The sequence below is a fragment of the Hemiscyllium ocellatum genome, chromosome 1 (assembly GCF_020745735.1).
Source record: "Hemiscyllium ocellatum isolate sHemOce1 chromosome 1, sHemOce1.pat.X.cur, whole genome shotgun sequence".
In the NCBI taxonomy this organism is placed as follows: Eukaryota; Metazoa; Chordata; class Chondrichthyes; order Orectolobiformes; family Hemiscylliidae; genus Hemiscyllium; species Hemiscyllium ocellatum.
The window spans coordinates 61,347,371-61,361,585 of NC_083401.1; the positions used below are offsets into that span (position 1 = coordinate 61,347,371).

Consider the following 14,215-nt stretch of genomic DNA (forward strand, 5'->3'; position numbering starts at 1 on the left):
CCAAGTTGTTTGGCGTGCAAGCAGATAGCTCAACTCCATACCCACTTGGTGTGCGTACCCAGCACTGACAGACCTCCATGTTGTCTCAGCCCGTTACTCTGTGGGTTCACTGTTCAGTAAGAGTTTTTTGAAACTTATCTGTTGGAATTGTCTCTTATTCCAAAATTTGGAATTCCCAAAAACCAGCTGATCCCGAGCATTTTGGGTAAAAGATTACCTGCATTACTAATCAACCTTTTTTACCTTCCTTTTTGAATAGGGGTGTCACATTTGAAGTTTTCCAATCCTTAGATTAGATTAGATTAGACTTACAGTGTGGAAACAGGCCCTTCGGCCCAACAAGTCCACACCGACCCGCCGAAGCGCAACCCACCCATACCCCTACATTTACCCCTTACCTAACACTACGGGCAATTTAGCTTAGCCAATTCACCTGACCCGCACATCTTTGGACTGTGGGAGGAAACCGGAGCACCCGGAGGAAACCCACGCAGACACGGGGAGAACGTGCAAACTCCACACAGTCAGTCGCCTGAGTCGGGAATTGAACCCGGGTCTACAGGCGCTGTGAGGCAGCAGTGCTAACCACTGTGCCACCGTGCCGCCCACGATCCTCTGGCATTTCTTCAGAATCCAGGGATTTTTTGGAAAATTACAACCAATTTGTCTACTATTTGTGTTATGTATTATACCAAATCGTCTTTCTAAACACTGATATTGCATCCTTTTTAATACAACCTCTAACATTTTTCCCAAGAGGGATTTTAAGCTAATTGGCCTAAAGTTATCTGTTTTTGTTTCCTTCCCTTACGAAAGGGTGACCTTATTGAATCAGACCAGTTTCTGAGGGGCTTAGATGGATACCAGCTAATTGCTGCTTGTAAAGGTGGGGTGGGGACTAGAACTAGGGGACTTTTTTTTAAATGACTTTTTAAGGTGGTGAAGTAAATTTTTGTGTCTTTGGGATGTGAAAGTTGAGGGTTGCTGGAGCTGAGACTACAGTCATAATCAATGGTGAACTTGGCACAAAGGGCTGAATGGCCTAGGCAAGCTCACCCGCGCACAGTACTTTCCCATTGAAATATAGCAGATGTAACAGCTGCTCTTTACCTCCTCCCTCAACTTCCCATCCTCCTTCCAAGGCCCACTACATAATTCCTGACGGGTGTGGTGATTTATGACTTTTTAAATTAGTATAGTGTATTAATTGCTCACAATACAGTCTCCAGTTTATTGATGAGACTGAATGCAGATTGAGTAACCACTGAGCAGTATGATCTTGAGCTCCCAGAAGCTTGTAATTTACGTTCTTCACCTTGCTCTCTCTGACACTTCTATCCTTAGCCTGCTGCACTGATACGGTGAAATTGGAGCAGTGATTACAATTGCTCAAGGAAAAAGCCATCAAAGGATGACTCGAGGAACAGTGCAACATCTTTGGACACTTTACAGCTCTCCCTGTGCTTCATATTTGTATTCACCAAGTCTGGATGGCAAAACCTTGCCCCTCAGCCCCCAAATTGTTGTGTTTTTGGATACAGTTGCTCATTATTCTGCCAACCACACCCACATTGAGCCAATCTTTATTTTTCTTCAGTATAACAATCATTACTCCCTCTGTCTTTTGTACCATGAAATCTTTTACCATCCACTACTTCATCTTTTTATGCCCTTCCACCAAATGATTATATTTCTATCCCCCTTCTTCCCTGGAGAAATGCCAACTTTTGTTTCTCTGTCCATAGAAACCGTTTCCAGCATTTTCTGTTTTAATTTAAGAATCAGTGTTCACATTAATGACTTGTTCCTGAGGAATGACTGAAGTTAATGTCAATCAATACACATGGAGAGTTTATTCATGAATTGCAAGAGACATGGAAGTGTGATGACATTTTAAGTCATCGGTTTAAAAACAAGTGGCTGGTAGCCAAATAATTGCTTAATGTCGGACTGCTGCCATTCCAGCAAACAAAAGATCCCATTACACTTCAAATCTGCTAATCAATGCTTGGATTGTCTGTGTTTCTCATTAGTGTTTATTATTTGAACTCCAAAGATTGGGAGATATTTTTCCCCCTCTACAGTATGGGAGATAATGGGCAGCTGCCTTTGACTGCTAACAAGTCGGTTTGGATTAGTCATTAGAAGTTGGATTCCTTGAATTCCACGAGCACACTCCTATTGCTTTTTAAAATCTGTATCTGTTTTTTAAAATGGTGGGGGGGGTGGTCAGGTGGAGAAAGTGGAATTTTGATTATGCCACAATATTGCAAAGTTATTTCCATTTCACAGCCCTGAAAGTTGTTTTGCAGTTGTGAAATCAAAGGTATCATTTGTAACACTTTCTTTACACAAGTATTTTGAAGGAGTAAGAATGCATGGAGTTATTTGCCAAATGAATGTTACAATGGCAAATTTTTTATTGATATGGTCTGGTACCTTGTATAAAGTAAATGAGTTGCAGTTTACTATTTCAGAGTTCAGGGGAGTTGATGCAATCTGCTCTATTTTGCCCTGCATTTGTGAATAGCAGTGCTGAGTACTATTTCTCTTGCCTTGGGGAAAGGAAGAGAAAGTTACTATTTAAAAGTGATCTGCCAAACATTAAAGCATAAAGTAATCTTACATGAACTTTTTGTGCTCATTTTTATCTCCATGACTATTGCATTGAAGTACATGTGGTCTGTGTGATTCAGTTTTGATTGAATGTTACTTTTCTTTTGTTCCCTACACACTGCCACAGTGTGACAGACAAATAATCTGTAAATTGCTTTGTCCAACTGCTCAGATGTGAAGTGCTCCTTTTACATGGTGGTATCGTCTGGGACAATAGAATGAGCTTGTGGTTTGCATATTATTCCATGGAATGCAAAGTTCTCTGTAGAAGAATGGACTTCGTTCTTGTACAGATTTATTGTACGGCCAAGTGCCACTGAACACTTCACTGAAAGAGACTGAATAAGTTATGTTCTATTAAAGAACCTGCTGAATGCTGTTTTGATTGGAGCTGTATCCATGATTTCAGATTTTATGGCAGGCCACTTTTTGGATTATTTGAAAAATGCATGTCATACCCCTTCTGTAGACAAAAGAAATTACAGCGTTTTTGGTGTTTTTATTCACTGTTCAACCTACTCAGAAGGAGTTAGGAGCTGATGACCACTACAAATCAGAAAGTCTCTAAAGATTAAGGTTCTTATGCTGTCTTTTAATTTTGTGCTTGTGTTCTTGAAAATCATGGCCTTAAGTTAATTAACTTTTATTGAATCCTGGATTCCCATAGCAATGAATATTTAAAGCTGGAGTTCAGTTTCTTTGGACAAGTTGTGTCCGGCAAGTCAGTTTTCATTGGGGATTTCTAAAATGTTGATGGATTCTGTTACGGCTGATAGATTCAATATGTGTGATCTCCAGATCCTGCCACATGGGCTGTGGATTACTTGGCTGATCAGTCAGATTATTGTGTGGAGGTTTTTGCATTCACTTCACTGCCTTTTCTAAGCTGTGCACTTCCTGTATTCATTATGTACCCAAATGAGTACCAGTCAACATTGACCAGTTGCAATGATTTGGTGGCAAGGTTTCTTCAGGAAACTGTTGGAACTAGTGTTTCAGAAGCTGATTGAGTCAAGGGACTCCATATTCCGTCAGCATTAAGCAAGTAATACGTGACAGTGCAGCCTCTGGTAACAATGGCGATAATCATAAAAAACAGAAACCATGATAAAGTCATTGAAACAGGCTCTCAAAAAGAAATGACTTTGAAACCAAAGTTAAATAAGGTGATTTATAGCAAGAAATGCACAGGTTTTCCTCACATTGTTCACCTATTTTGCTTGCTCCTGATTTTTGTGTTCTTGTAAAACCAGTTCTGACTCGCTTCCTCCCAAATCAGCCTTAAGGTTTGTCATTCAGCCAGACTTGCATGACCAACAGTCCATTTGCTAGCTGACATTGCAAATGGTTCTCTTTCTCTATCTCTAGTACTGTCGTGCTTCCTTGGAAAGCTGTCATTATCCTGCAGTTAAAAAAGAAATTTGCAAACTTCCTAGCTTCTGAGTCGTGCACTATATGACACTATATAAAGGTAAGCATTTCTGTAGCACTTGTCCCAGCATCCCAAAGTGCTTTACAGCTAATGAAATCCTTCTGAAGTTGTCTCTGCATTAATGTAGGAAGCAATATGGACAACAGGGCTCTCACAAAAGCACTTTGATAAAGACCTGATAACCTTTTTGCTGCTTTTTGAGTTGTGCAGTAACATGACCATGTTAGCGACCTTTTGTCTTCAAAATAGTGACATAGAATCTAAAGGACAGTAAGGATCTCCCGTTTAAGATTTTATTTGACACCAGTTCTCTTTTGTCTTAGCGAACTGTTACCATTGGAGTTGTAGGTGAATGCAGTAGCTTATTTATTCATGGGATGGGGATATTGCTAGCTGAGAAAAAATATGGCGCTGGAAAAGCACAGCCGATTTGGAGCAGGAAAGTTGATGTTTCGAACATAAGCTCTTCATTTGGAATGCTGGCTGGCCCAACTACTATTGCCCATCACTCGTTGCCCTTGAAGGCAGTGATGAGCTGCCTCCTTGAGTCACTATGGTCCATTGGTGTGGGTAGACCCAGGAATTTGACAGTGAAGGCAGATGACATTTCCAAGTCAGGATTGTGAGTGGCTTGGAGGGGAATATGCAAGTGATGGTGGTGTACCCATGTATCTCTTGCCCTTAACCCTTGTAGGTTTGAGGACTATTGATGAATTTCTGCATCTTGTGGCACACACTGTTGCTGATCATCGTCTGGATTGTGGAGGGAGTGAATTTCTGTGGCTATGGTGCCAATCAAGTGGGCTGCTTTGTCCTGGATAATATTTAAGCACCTTGTGTTGGAGTTGCACTCATTAGGCAATTAGGAATATCCCATCTTTGTCCTGACTTGTGCCTTGTAGATGGTGGACAGGCATTGGAGATTTAGGGCACGAGTTGCAGGATTCCTTGCTTCTGATTCCTGCTTTTGTGACCACTGTATTTATATGGTGATCCACCTCAGTTTCTGGTCAAGATGATATTGGTGTGGCATTCAGTGATGAATATGGCTTTGAATGCCCAGGGGCAGTGGTTTCGGAATTGTTGGAAATGGTTGTTACCTGGCACTTGTGTGGAATGAATGTTACTTGTCACTTTTCAACCCAGACCTGAATATTGACCAGATCAAGCTGCATTTATGTATGGACTGCTTTAATACCTGAGGAGTCGTGGTTAGTGAGACCTAAAGTTTTGAGGAGTCAAGTACAGAAATGATTTGAAAAGAGAAAATCATGGTGTGCTGTTTGCCTGAGACGCACAGCCTTGGCAGAAACCAGTCAACAGCCAGAGAATCTCCTGACACTGCCTGTTACTGAAAAGTAATGGTTCAGATCCCCATTCCAGAGCTAGTGCACCAGCCATTCCATTTGGAATAGTAGAAAACAAATTATAGTTTTTCTTTCCTGGTTTTGACTTACCACAGTGATTATCTCTGTTCTTGTGGGCTGTGCTCCGGAACGCACCCATCCTGCCCGAAAGCGCTCTTTTAGGCTGCATTCTGTTTCTTATCGTGTTACTCCAGGTAGTATCCTGTGACTGCTATTTGGTTCCGCAAGTTCTGTCCCTGTCTAATAAGAACAGGAGTAGGCCATTTAGCCTTTTGAGCATGTGCTGCCATTCAGTAAGGTCGTAGCTGAGCATAAAAATACTAGATCCAGGTACTTTCTAAATGGTCATTTTAAATACGGTGGATGTTCAGAGAGACGTATGGATTGAGGCGGATAGGTCTTTAAAATGCTGCAATCAGGTGCAAAGCAATCAAAAAAGCGAATGGGATGCTGGCCTTTATATCTCTAGGACTGGAGTACAAGTGATATAGAAGTTATGCTGCCATTATACAAAATCCAAGTTTGACTCAACATGGAATATTGAGAGCAGATCTGGGCATCATACCTCAGGAGGGAGGATATATTGGCCTTAGAGGGAGTACGATGTAGTTTTACAAGAATGATACATGGACTTAAGGAGTTAGATTAAAAGGAGAAATTAAATAAATTAGGCCTGTTTTCTCGAGTTTAAAAGGTTAAGGGGTGATCTGATTAAGTTATCAAGATTTTGACAAGAAAAGACTAGGCAGATAATGACGAACTATTTCCACTGATTGGAGATTTTAGACCTTGGGGCCATACCATCCAGGAGAGATGTAAGGAAGCACATCTGTGCACACCAGGTGGGAGAGGTTTGGTACTCTCTTCTAGAAATGTCATTTGATTCTAGATCAGTTTTTGGTTTTAAATCTGAGGTTGCTTAACAAAAATGTATCCGAGGCATTAAGAAGCTGAGCCACAGATTAGCCATGATCTCATTCAATGGCAGAACAGGCATGGAAGGCTGAATGGCCTTTTCCTGTTCCTATGATCTGATTGTAGCCTTACCTCCCACTTTCCTCTGCTGTGACTTGTCATTCAAAGTATTCGGCTCTTTGCAGAAGCTGAGAGAAGAAACTTTTAAATGAGAAACTGCTTATTGTTAAATCTGGCCCCTAGTTGTAGACATTATCTCACCATCTCTGCAAATCCTCCCCCGCCCCTGAGTCTCAGCGCTCATAGGTGTGGTCTCACCAATGCACAATACACTTGAAGCAAAACATTCCGACTTTTTTTTTCTGAACAATTCTGTTCAATGATTTCACACCCTCTTCAACCTTGTTCTAAATTCTTTTGACTTTTCCTTCTGGTAGTTCTTGACTAAGAGAAATATCAGTGTCAAAGTGTGGCGCTGGAAAAGCACAGTGGTCAGGCAGCATCTGAGGACCAGGAGAGTTGATGTTTCGGGCATAAGCCCTTCATCAGGTATGTAGAGAGGGTGATGAATGGGGCTGAGAGGTACTTGTTGACTCTGTCTTGTGCCTTAGTTTACCGCCCACTTTGGGCAGCATTCACAAGCAGCCTGACTCTGAAGACACCATCCTGATGAGTATGGGCCACCACCAGCCTCGCTTTGTCCCTAAACCACTTGATTTTGGGGACATGGCGAAGGCTGCTGTCAGGGCAGTATCATCTCCACCGTGTGGAGCAGTGTGCCACCTTCCAAAACCACTGGGCTTCGCAGCCAACCCAAAGACAGTCGTGGTGCATCACCAGTGGAGGAGAGCCGTGCCTGTGCAGGGTGAGGCTTGGGCAGGAGATTGACTGGAGACGTGGAATTGAATGCCCTAGGCAGACTAACTGGATCCCAACCATTCACTTCTTCACAATAAAAACTTCAGTTTTTCTTTCCACTGATGTTGCCAGATCTGTTGAGATGTTCACTTTACGTTTCCAGTAGCTGTAGTAGTTTTGTTCTCTTCCTTTTATGTTCAGTTTCCTTGGAATAAAACTCAGTGCACCATGTGCCTTCCAGATTACTTGGTTTTGGAGAAGCAAAGTCGAGGTAAATGTTGGAAATATAAATGTCAGTGTTGATTAAGGTGGCCACAAATGTAAAAAGTTGTCATTAATTCAGTGTACCATTATTTATAGTTTTTGTTGGTAACTTGCATACTGCCCCAGCTTTTTAGTTTTTTACTATCCATTTCTCCAGAATTAACAGCAGCTGCCTACCTGTGGGTGTGCTTAGTGAATTACATAATGCCAATGAGAAGTTATAATAAACCAAACTATATCCAATACCCATCTGTTGCTCAAAGCTCTGGCTGTTTTCTGGTCATTATCTTTAGGTTCCAGTAGAGCTGTTTTATTTTGATACCTTGCACTAATCTTTCTTTCTTCATGTATGCAGCTTTCTTCATTTAGCTAGCTATTGGTAATTTGCGAGATGATAGAATCTAAACCAACTACCATTTTATTCCATCCAAATCTGCCCCTACACCTCCAGGTATGCCATCAAAGAAACATGCCAATTTGTATTTGGCTGTTCAAATGTGATTTGGCACCTCTGAATTCTAGCTTATTTCTTAAAAATGAAAGCTCTATACTTTTCTACCACTTGTACAATGCATCTTAAAGTATGCGTTCTTGGAAACCTGACAGTGGGTTAAAATGAAAATAATCATTAGCAAATCTTGCATTGGATTTCCAATTTTAGCTCCTACTAGAAGAACCTACAACAAATGACATGCGCTCTCATTGCTGTACATTCCAATAATGTACATATTTTAGTAGCTCCCAGCTGTGTCCTAGCTTGAAGTGCTGAATATTCATCTAGGTTTGTGCTTGATTTGTACATTCATCCATGCTAATATAATGATGCCCACAAGCAATCTGACCTCAACATTAGCCTCCAGTTCAGCATAATTTCCAAAATAGTGACTTCAGTTAATGCCACACAGAAAATTTTGATTATATCATCTAGATTCACAGAATGGTTGCAACATGAAAGGGCAACATTGGACTGAAGTGTGTGCTCTTGTGAATTCCAGCTAAACCCTTTAACCTCTTGTTTTCCTTCTCTCCCTCTTTCCCCACATTAGCTTTATAAATTTTGTCTCCATGTTTTTCTAACTTCCATTCCATGATTGAATCTACTTTTGTCACACATTCAGGCAACATTTAGGGGAAGTGTGTGCTCTACGTGATTAAGGAGCAGTACTTTGGAAACATGTGATTTCAAATAAACGTATTGGACTAAACCTGGTATCATGTGACTTCTGACTTTGCTCAACCCAGTCCAACACCGGCATCTTCACTTATGTCGATGGCAACAGCATCGCGTTACTCTATCCAGGTGCGTCTTGATTTTGAGACCCTCTCCAGTTTCTTCAAGAATAGCACCAATGGGCAGCACTCACTGTGCCAGGAGCCCGGGTTCGATTCTGGCCTCGGACGACTAATAGTGTTGAATTTGCACATTCTCTCTGTGTTTGTATGGGTGTCCTCCAGGTGCTCCAGTTTCCTCCCACAGTCCAGAGATGTGCAGGTTAGGTGAATTGGTCGTGCTAAATTGCCCAAAGTGTTCAGGGATGTGTATGTTAGGTGCATTTCTCAGGGGTAAATATAGGGGAAGGGGGAATGGGTGTGGGTGGATTCCTCTTTGGAGGGTTGGTGTGGACTTGTTGGGCCAAAGTGCTTGTTTCCACCCTGTAGGAATGCTATTCTGTGATAGTGCCAACTTTAGTTTAGCCATGTAGCAGAAGTCTCTTGTTCCTGCAATCATTCACAAATATTTTTCTTCATCCACTCTAAAGCACCATAACAGTTCCGTGATTCTGAAACTACTTCCTTCTCGGCCACGGCATTCATTTACAGTGAGGTTTGATTCCAGCTTGTAGTTCCCGAGTTAGCAGGATTACAAGTAGATTGGGTGAGGGCAGTTAAAGCCAAATGTTTTTCTTTGGTTCATTGGCTGCTTAAGTTGAATTAAATAATAAAATGGAGGTTTTTGTTTCATTGTGCTTGACAAAATAAGTGCAATATTTTGTATTCAATATTGGTTAATGTATTTGGATAATTTATTCATTTACTGAAAGATCTACTGACCCAAATAAGATGATCACAGAAAACAAGTTTGGCTGCATATCCCTGCTTTCCGACAGTGTCGGATTTCCAAGTTGCACAGGTTTCTTTTTGTACAAAAGAGCAAAGACCCTACTCTAATCATTGTAGCTTAGGAATGCAAGGAATGTACATAGTCTGCGTGAGAACTGAACACATGAAGTTTGGTATCTCCTATTTGAAGCATTTGCTGTTTCGGAACCAATGCATTGGTTTATCTGGAATGTCAATTAGATTATCCCACCTGAATTTTTATAAACTGCGTAATTGTTTCTGAAATCACTGAGGGTAAATTCAATTGTATTTGTGCAAGTCCTGACCAGATTCAAATTTAGTCTTCTCGGACTGGCCACCTATTAACTTTAACTTCAGTCTTGTAATTGTTTACTTTTTTGTAAAAGGCTTGTTTTATGTCTGATACACGCACACACATGCCTAGCAATAGTCTCAACATTGCACTTTTTGACAACTGCCTTAACATTCCATATTAACTAGGATGGAATAGGGTTTGATTGGGAATTGAACCAGAAAGCAGGGAGAGCACTGGAAATTCAGCAAATTCCAAAATTGCCAGCCGGTCTGTAAATAGGAACAAGCAGATAGGAGGGTTCTGATAAAAATCTTAGAAAAGGAATAGCTTGAAGTTTTATTTTTCTTCCAGGTTGCTGGCTACAAGGCCTCATTGGTTCTTCTTTACCCTGAAAGACTCTTAAACAATAATGGGACTGAGGAAATTGTTCATGACAGCTGTATTAAACATATGTTGAATTTACCTGCGGTCTACTTGATACAAAACCCTGTGGTATTCCAGATTTATGTTCTGTCATTTAATATTGTGTGGTGTCTCCCTTCAAAGATAAAGAAACCCACTCTTTCCTTTTTTTCCCCCCCTTCCTTAATCCTTTGGTAATCACTGTAATACTACCTTCACTGCATGAAAGATTTCTGACCAACTAATGTGAAAGCACTTTGGTACATAATGGTGGAATATGCACATCTATCTTAGAATGCCAATTAGCCTTTTGGATTGAAGAGTCTTTGTGGGTTGTCTTGTTGTTCTTTGTCCTTGTGATCTGATTTTGAATTCTGCGTCTCTTGCTGAGAGAAAGTGTGTCCTTTTAGGATTTGCGGTTTATTGCAGTGAATGAAAGAGATTGTCAGCATAGTTGTTGCAGTAGATAAAAATGTCATAATAGTAGGCCGGTCCTGAGAACTGCAGCATAAACTGAAAATGGGAAGAATTGTTTTCTCTTTTCAGAAATATCAATAAAAATGCAAAAGTTATGAGAATGTTGAGGAAAAAGCTGCGTTTCCACAAATCCAATGGGTAACTGAGTGGTGCGGCGTAGCAGTAACTTTGTTTTATTTGTACTTTTCATCTTCAGAAAATGAAGTTTAAATGCCTTCTGTACTCTTTTCAGTGACCATGTATTATCAAATCCTGAATTGTTTCTTCGTTTGCACAGATGTCTACTTAATTAAGTTGAACCTTGTGGAAAGCTGTGTGTGTGTAATCCGATATCCTTGGTCCTGGCATTTTGCTGGAATGTCTGTACTCCTGTTTCATGCTTAAACTCTTCCAGTGCTAAATTCCACACAATTGGGTAGGAATGTCATCTCTCTGAGAGAGAAAATTGTAGACATAGTTCTTCAGCTTGAGAAATAAATTACTGGAAAATATTGCATTACATGTGATGGGGATAAATTGTATTCAGAAACAAACTGCAATCCTGCAAAGTGACTTGATTGATTTAGACTCAGTGTGTGAATTGCCTCCCTTAAGTGGGATGGGAATTTTGTTCATGCATTCCCCCTGTTATTTTGGAATGCTATCTTATTCTCAATTATCTTCATGAAATATTAAAATTTTCCACTCAACGGACTCCCTCATCCTAAAGGCATTTTCTCCTGTACCATTTTGTTTCTAGGAGGGACCAGGTGATTGAGTGGAGACTGGAAGCCCAAGTTAACTAAGGAGTCAGCTAGTCTTCTAATTTCATTTAATCACACTCGAGTCAAATATAGAATTGCCTGTGGACACATTCACATTCCAGATGAAGGGCTTTTGCCTGAAACGTCAATTTTCCTGCTCCTTGGATGCTGCCTTACCTGCTATGCTTTTCCAGCACCACTTTAATCTTGACTCTAGACACATTTGACCCCCACCAAGCCACCTAAATCTCTTTGCTGCTATGAAACTCTCATGTGGCTTTCTGTTGGGCAGAATGGCATTTCTCTACGGGAACTGTTTTTGCTCATTAGCTCTCAGGATGTGAGCATCACTGGCAAGGCCAGGATTTATCATCAATCCCTACTTGCCACTAAGCAGATGGTGTTGAGCAGCTTACTTAAACTGATGCAGTCTGTGGGGTTGTGGTACACCCATGACGTTAAGGAGGAATTTACAGGAGTTTTAACCCAGAAACAAGGATCAGTGATTTAGTTCCAAGCCAACATGCTTGGGGAAATCTGTCGCTAATCTATATTGTACTGATCAGTGGGAGAGATCTCTGTGGTGGTACTTTTACCATTTCATGAGTGAGTTTTGTTGACATTCACATGTCTGCTATAAGCAGTGACATTATTTCAGCATTTCTCCTTATTTTTCCATTCGCCACTCATTAGTCTCTCCTATCATTCATGTTATTTAGTCTTTGCATCCTTTTTGTTTTCGCTGCTCTGTATGGGTGCTTTACTTCCTTGTCCATTTAGTACTGCTGCTTCCCTAACCTGGAGTCATACACTGCACTTTGAATAAACCCGTGGTTACTATCTCTGAGGTATCTATCAGTGTCTCATTACAAGCATTAGTTGGAGACAAAAGAAAACTGCAGATGCTGGAATCAAAGGGAGACCAGCAGGAGGCTAGAAGAGCACAGCAAGCCAGGCAGCATCAGGCGGGGAAGTCAATGATTCAAATGTAACACTTCAGGACTGGGGGTGGGTGTAAAGGGAGCTGCAGGTGGTGATGGTGTGGGGGAGAGGGGCGGAGTGGTGAGCTAGGGATAGATGCACACAGGTAGAAGATAAGACCTGATTGGTTGATGGGAGGAATGAACCTGGCTGGTGGCTGGAAGAAAGGGAGCAAGATTAGAGTTGTGCTGGAAAAGCACAGCAGGTCAGGCAGCATCCAAGGAGCAGGATAATCGATGTTTTGGGCAAAAGCCCTTCAGGAGTGGGAAGGAAAGGTGAGTCAGAGGAATGGAAGGGAGGGGGTGGGGCTGAAAAAGGGAGACTGGGACGAGGATGGAAGTTATTTGAAATTGGAAAATTGAGTTCTCCAGGCTGTAGTCTGCCTAGACAGAAGATGAGAAGGTGTTTCTCCAATTTATGGTCTGATCCACTGTGGGAATGGAGAAGGCCGCAGATGTGTCATTACAAACAGTCTTGAATGTTCCTTCCTTACTGTTGGAGGACCAAACTCGGCAATCCCATCTGCCTTATTCAACCCTATTAAATTTCATGTTTATTTCCACAGACTTTTGCAAGGTTTTTAAAAAATCTATATTGAGAAATGTGATTTACTATTTTAAAGTCTGGAGTTGTAATGCCTTTGCTGCACTTGCTTGGAGATGATCATTCTACTGAGCTGCCTTGTTTGAAAATGTGCCAGAATGATTTGAAATTCACCCACCACCAAAAAAAAATCCTCACCACATCCTACAGAGGGCTCATTGAGAGTACCCGGAGTTGCTGATTCATTATCTGGTTTGGGAATTGCACCAGCTCGGTTCGTAAAACCCTATAACAGATAGGTGAAGACAGCTGAGAAGGTTATCAGGTCTCTCTTCCCTCCGTTACAGACATTTACTCCACATGCTGCCTCTGAAAGTCAAGGAGCATTGTGGAAGATCCCACACACCCCTCAGTCAAACTCTTCTCCCTTCTGCCATCCAGTAGAAGATACCGGAGCATTTGGTCTCTCTCGGCCAGACTGTGCAACAGTTTCTTACCCCAAGCCATCGGGCTCCTTCACACAGTATGATCGGACTCTTTCCCATCTGATGTTCTTTGCACAACTTCAAAATGCTGCTCGAACACTGTATATTCATTCTTCTTTTAATCTGTAACTTGTGTGTTTTTGCCCTGCTTTACACTTTATGCTGTGTACGATTGTGTAGTTTGGGCTGTCCATGTAGCAGCCTTGGTACGGGAGGAATGCTTTCTTATTTTAACTGTATCAGTTGTGTATGGTAGAAATGACAAAAAGCTACTCTACTAAATTTTTGCCTTTTTAACTCGAGCTGAAGTAAGTGTGATTCACAAATAAATCCCAGCAGGCTAGTTAACAGTACCTCCAAAACATGTTCACATTGTTTTATTATTTCTTAAAGGATAACTATAACTTCTTTGAGTCATTCTCACTTATGTGTGGATTTTTTAAATCTAGGCGGAGTGTGAAGTGGCTTCCTTGAATAGACGTATCCAATTGGTTGAAGAAGAGTTGGATTGCACTCAAGAGCGTCTGACTGCTGCCTTGCAGAAATTGGAGGAGGCTGAAAAATCAGCAGATGAGAGTGAACGGTAGGAGGCTACACGTCTGTCTGTGTCTGTCTGTCCATCTGTCACATTTTGGGAATTTTTGTCTGATCTGGAAAAGAAGCATCTTTTTTTCTTTCCTCCCTCTTCCCCCTCTCTTCTACCCTTCAGCCCGTCACTCCCAAAAAGACATGTATAAATATTTACTAAATGTCTG

The 14,215-nt window shown here is 41.3% G+C and overlaps 1 protein-coding gene across 4 annotated transcripts in view; it reads left to right on the plus strand.

Moving 5' to 3' along the window:
- Positions 1 to 14,215, plus strand: part of LOC132806133 (tropomyosin alpha-4 chain-like) — a 105,520-nt gene that overhangs the window by 64,196 nt on the left and 27,109 nt on the right. For all 4 annotated transcript variants that reach the window (XM_060821229.1, XM_060821221.1, XM_060821249.1 and 1 more), the window contains one exon: positions 13,910 to 14,043. In XM_060821229.1, the coding sequence (XP_060677212.1) occupies positions 13,910 to 14,043 (134 nt within the window). The remainder of the gene's footprint in view (positions 1 to 13,909; positions 14,044 to 14,215) is intronic.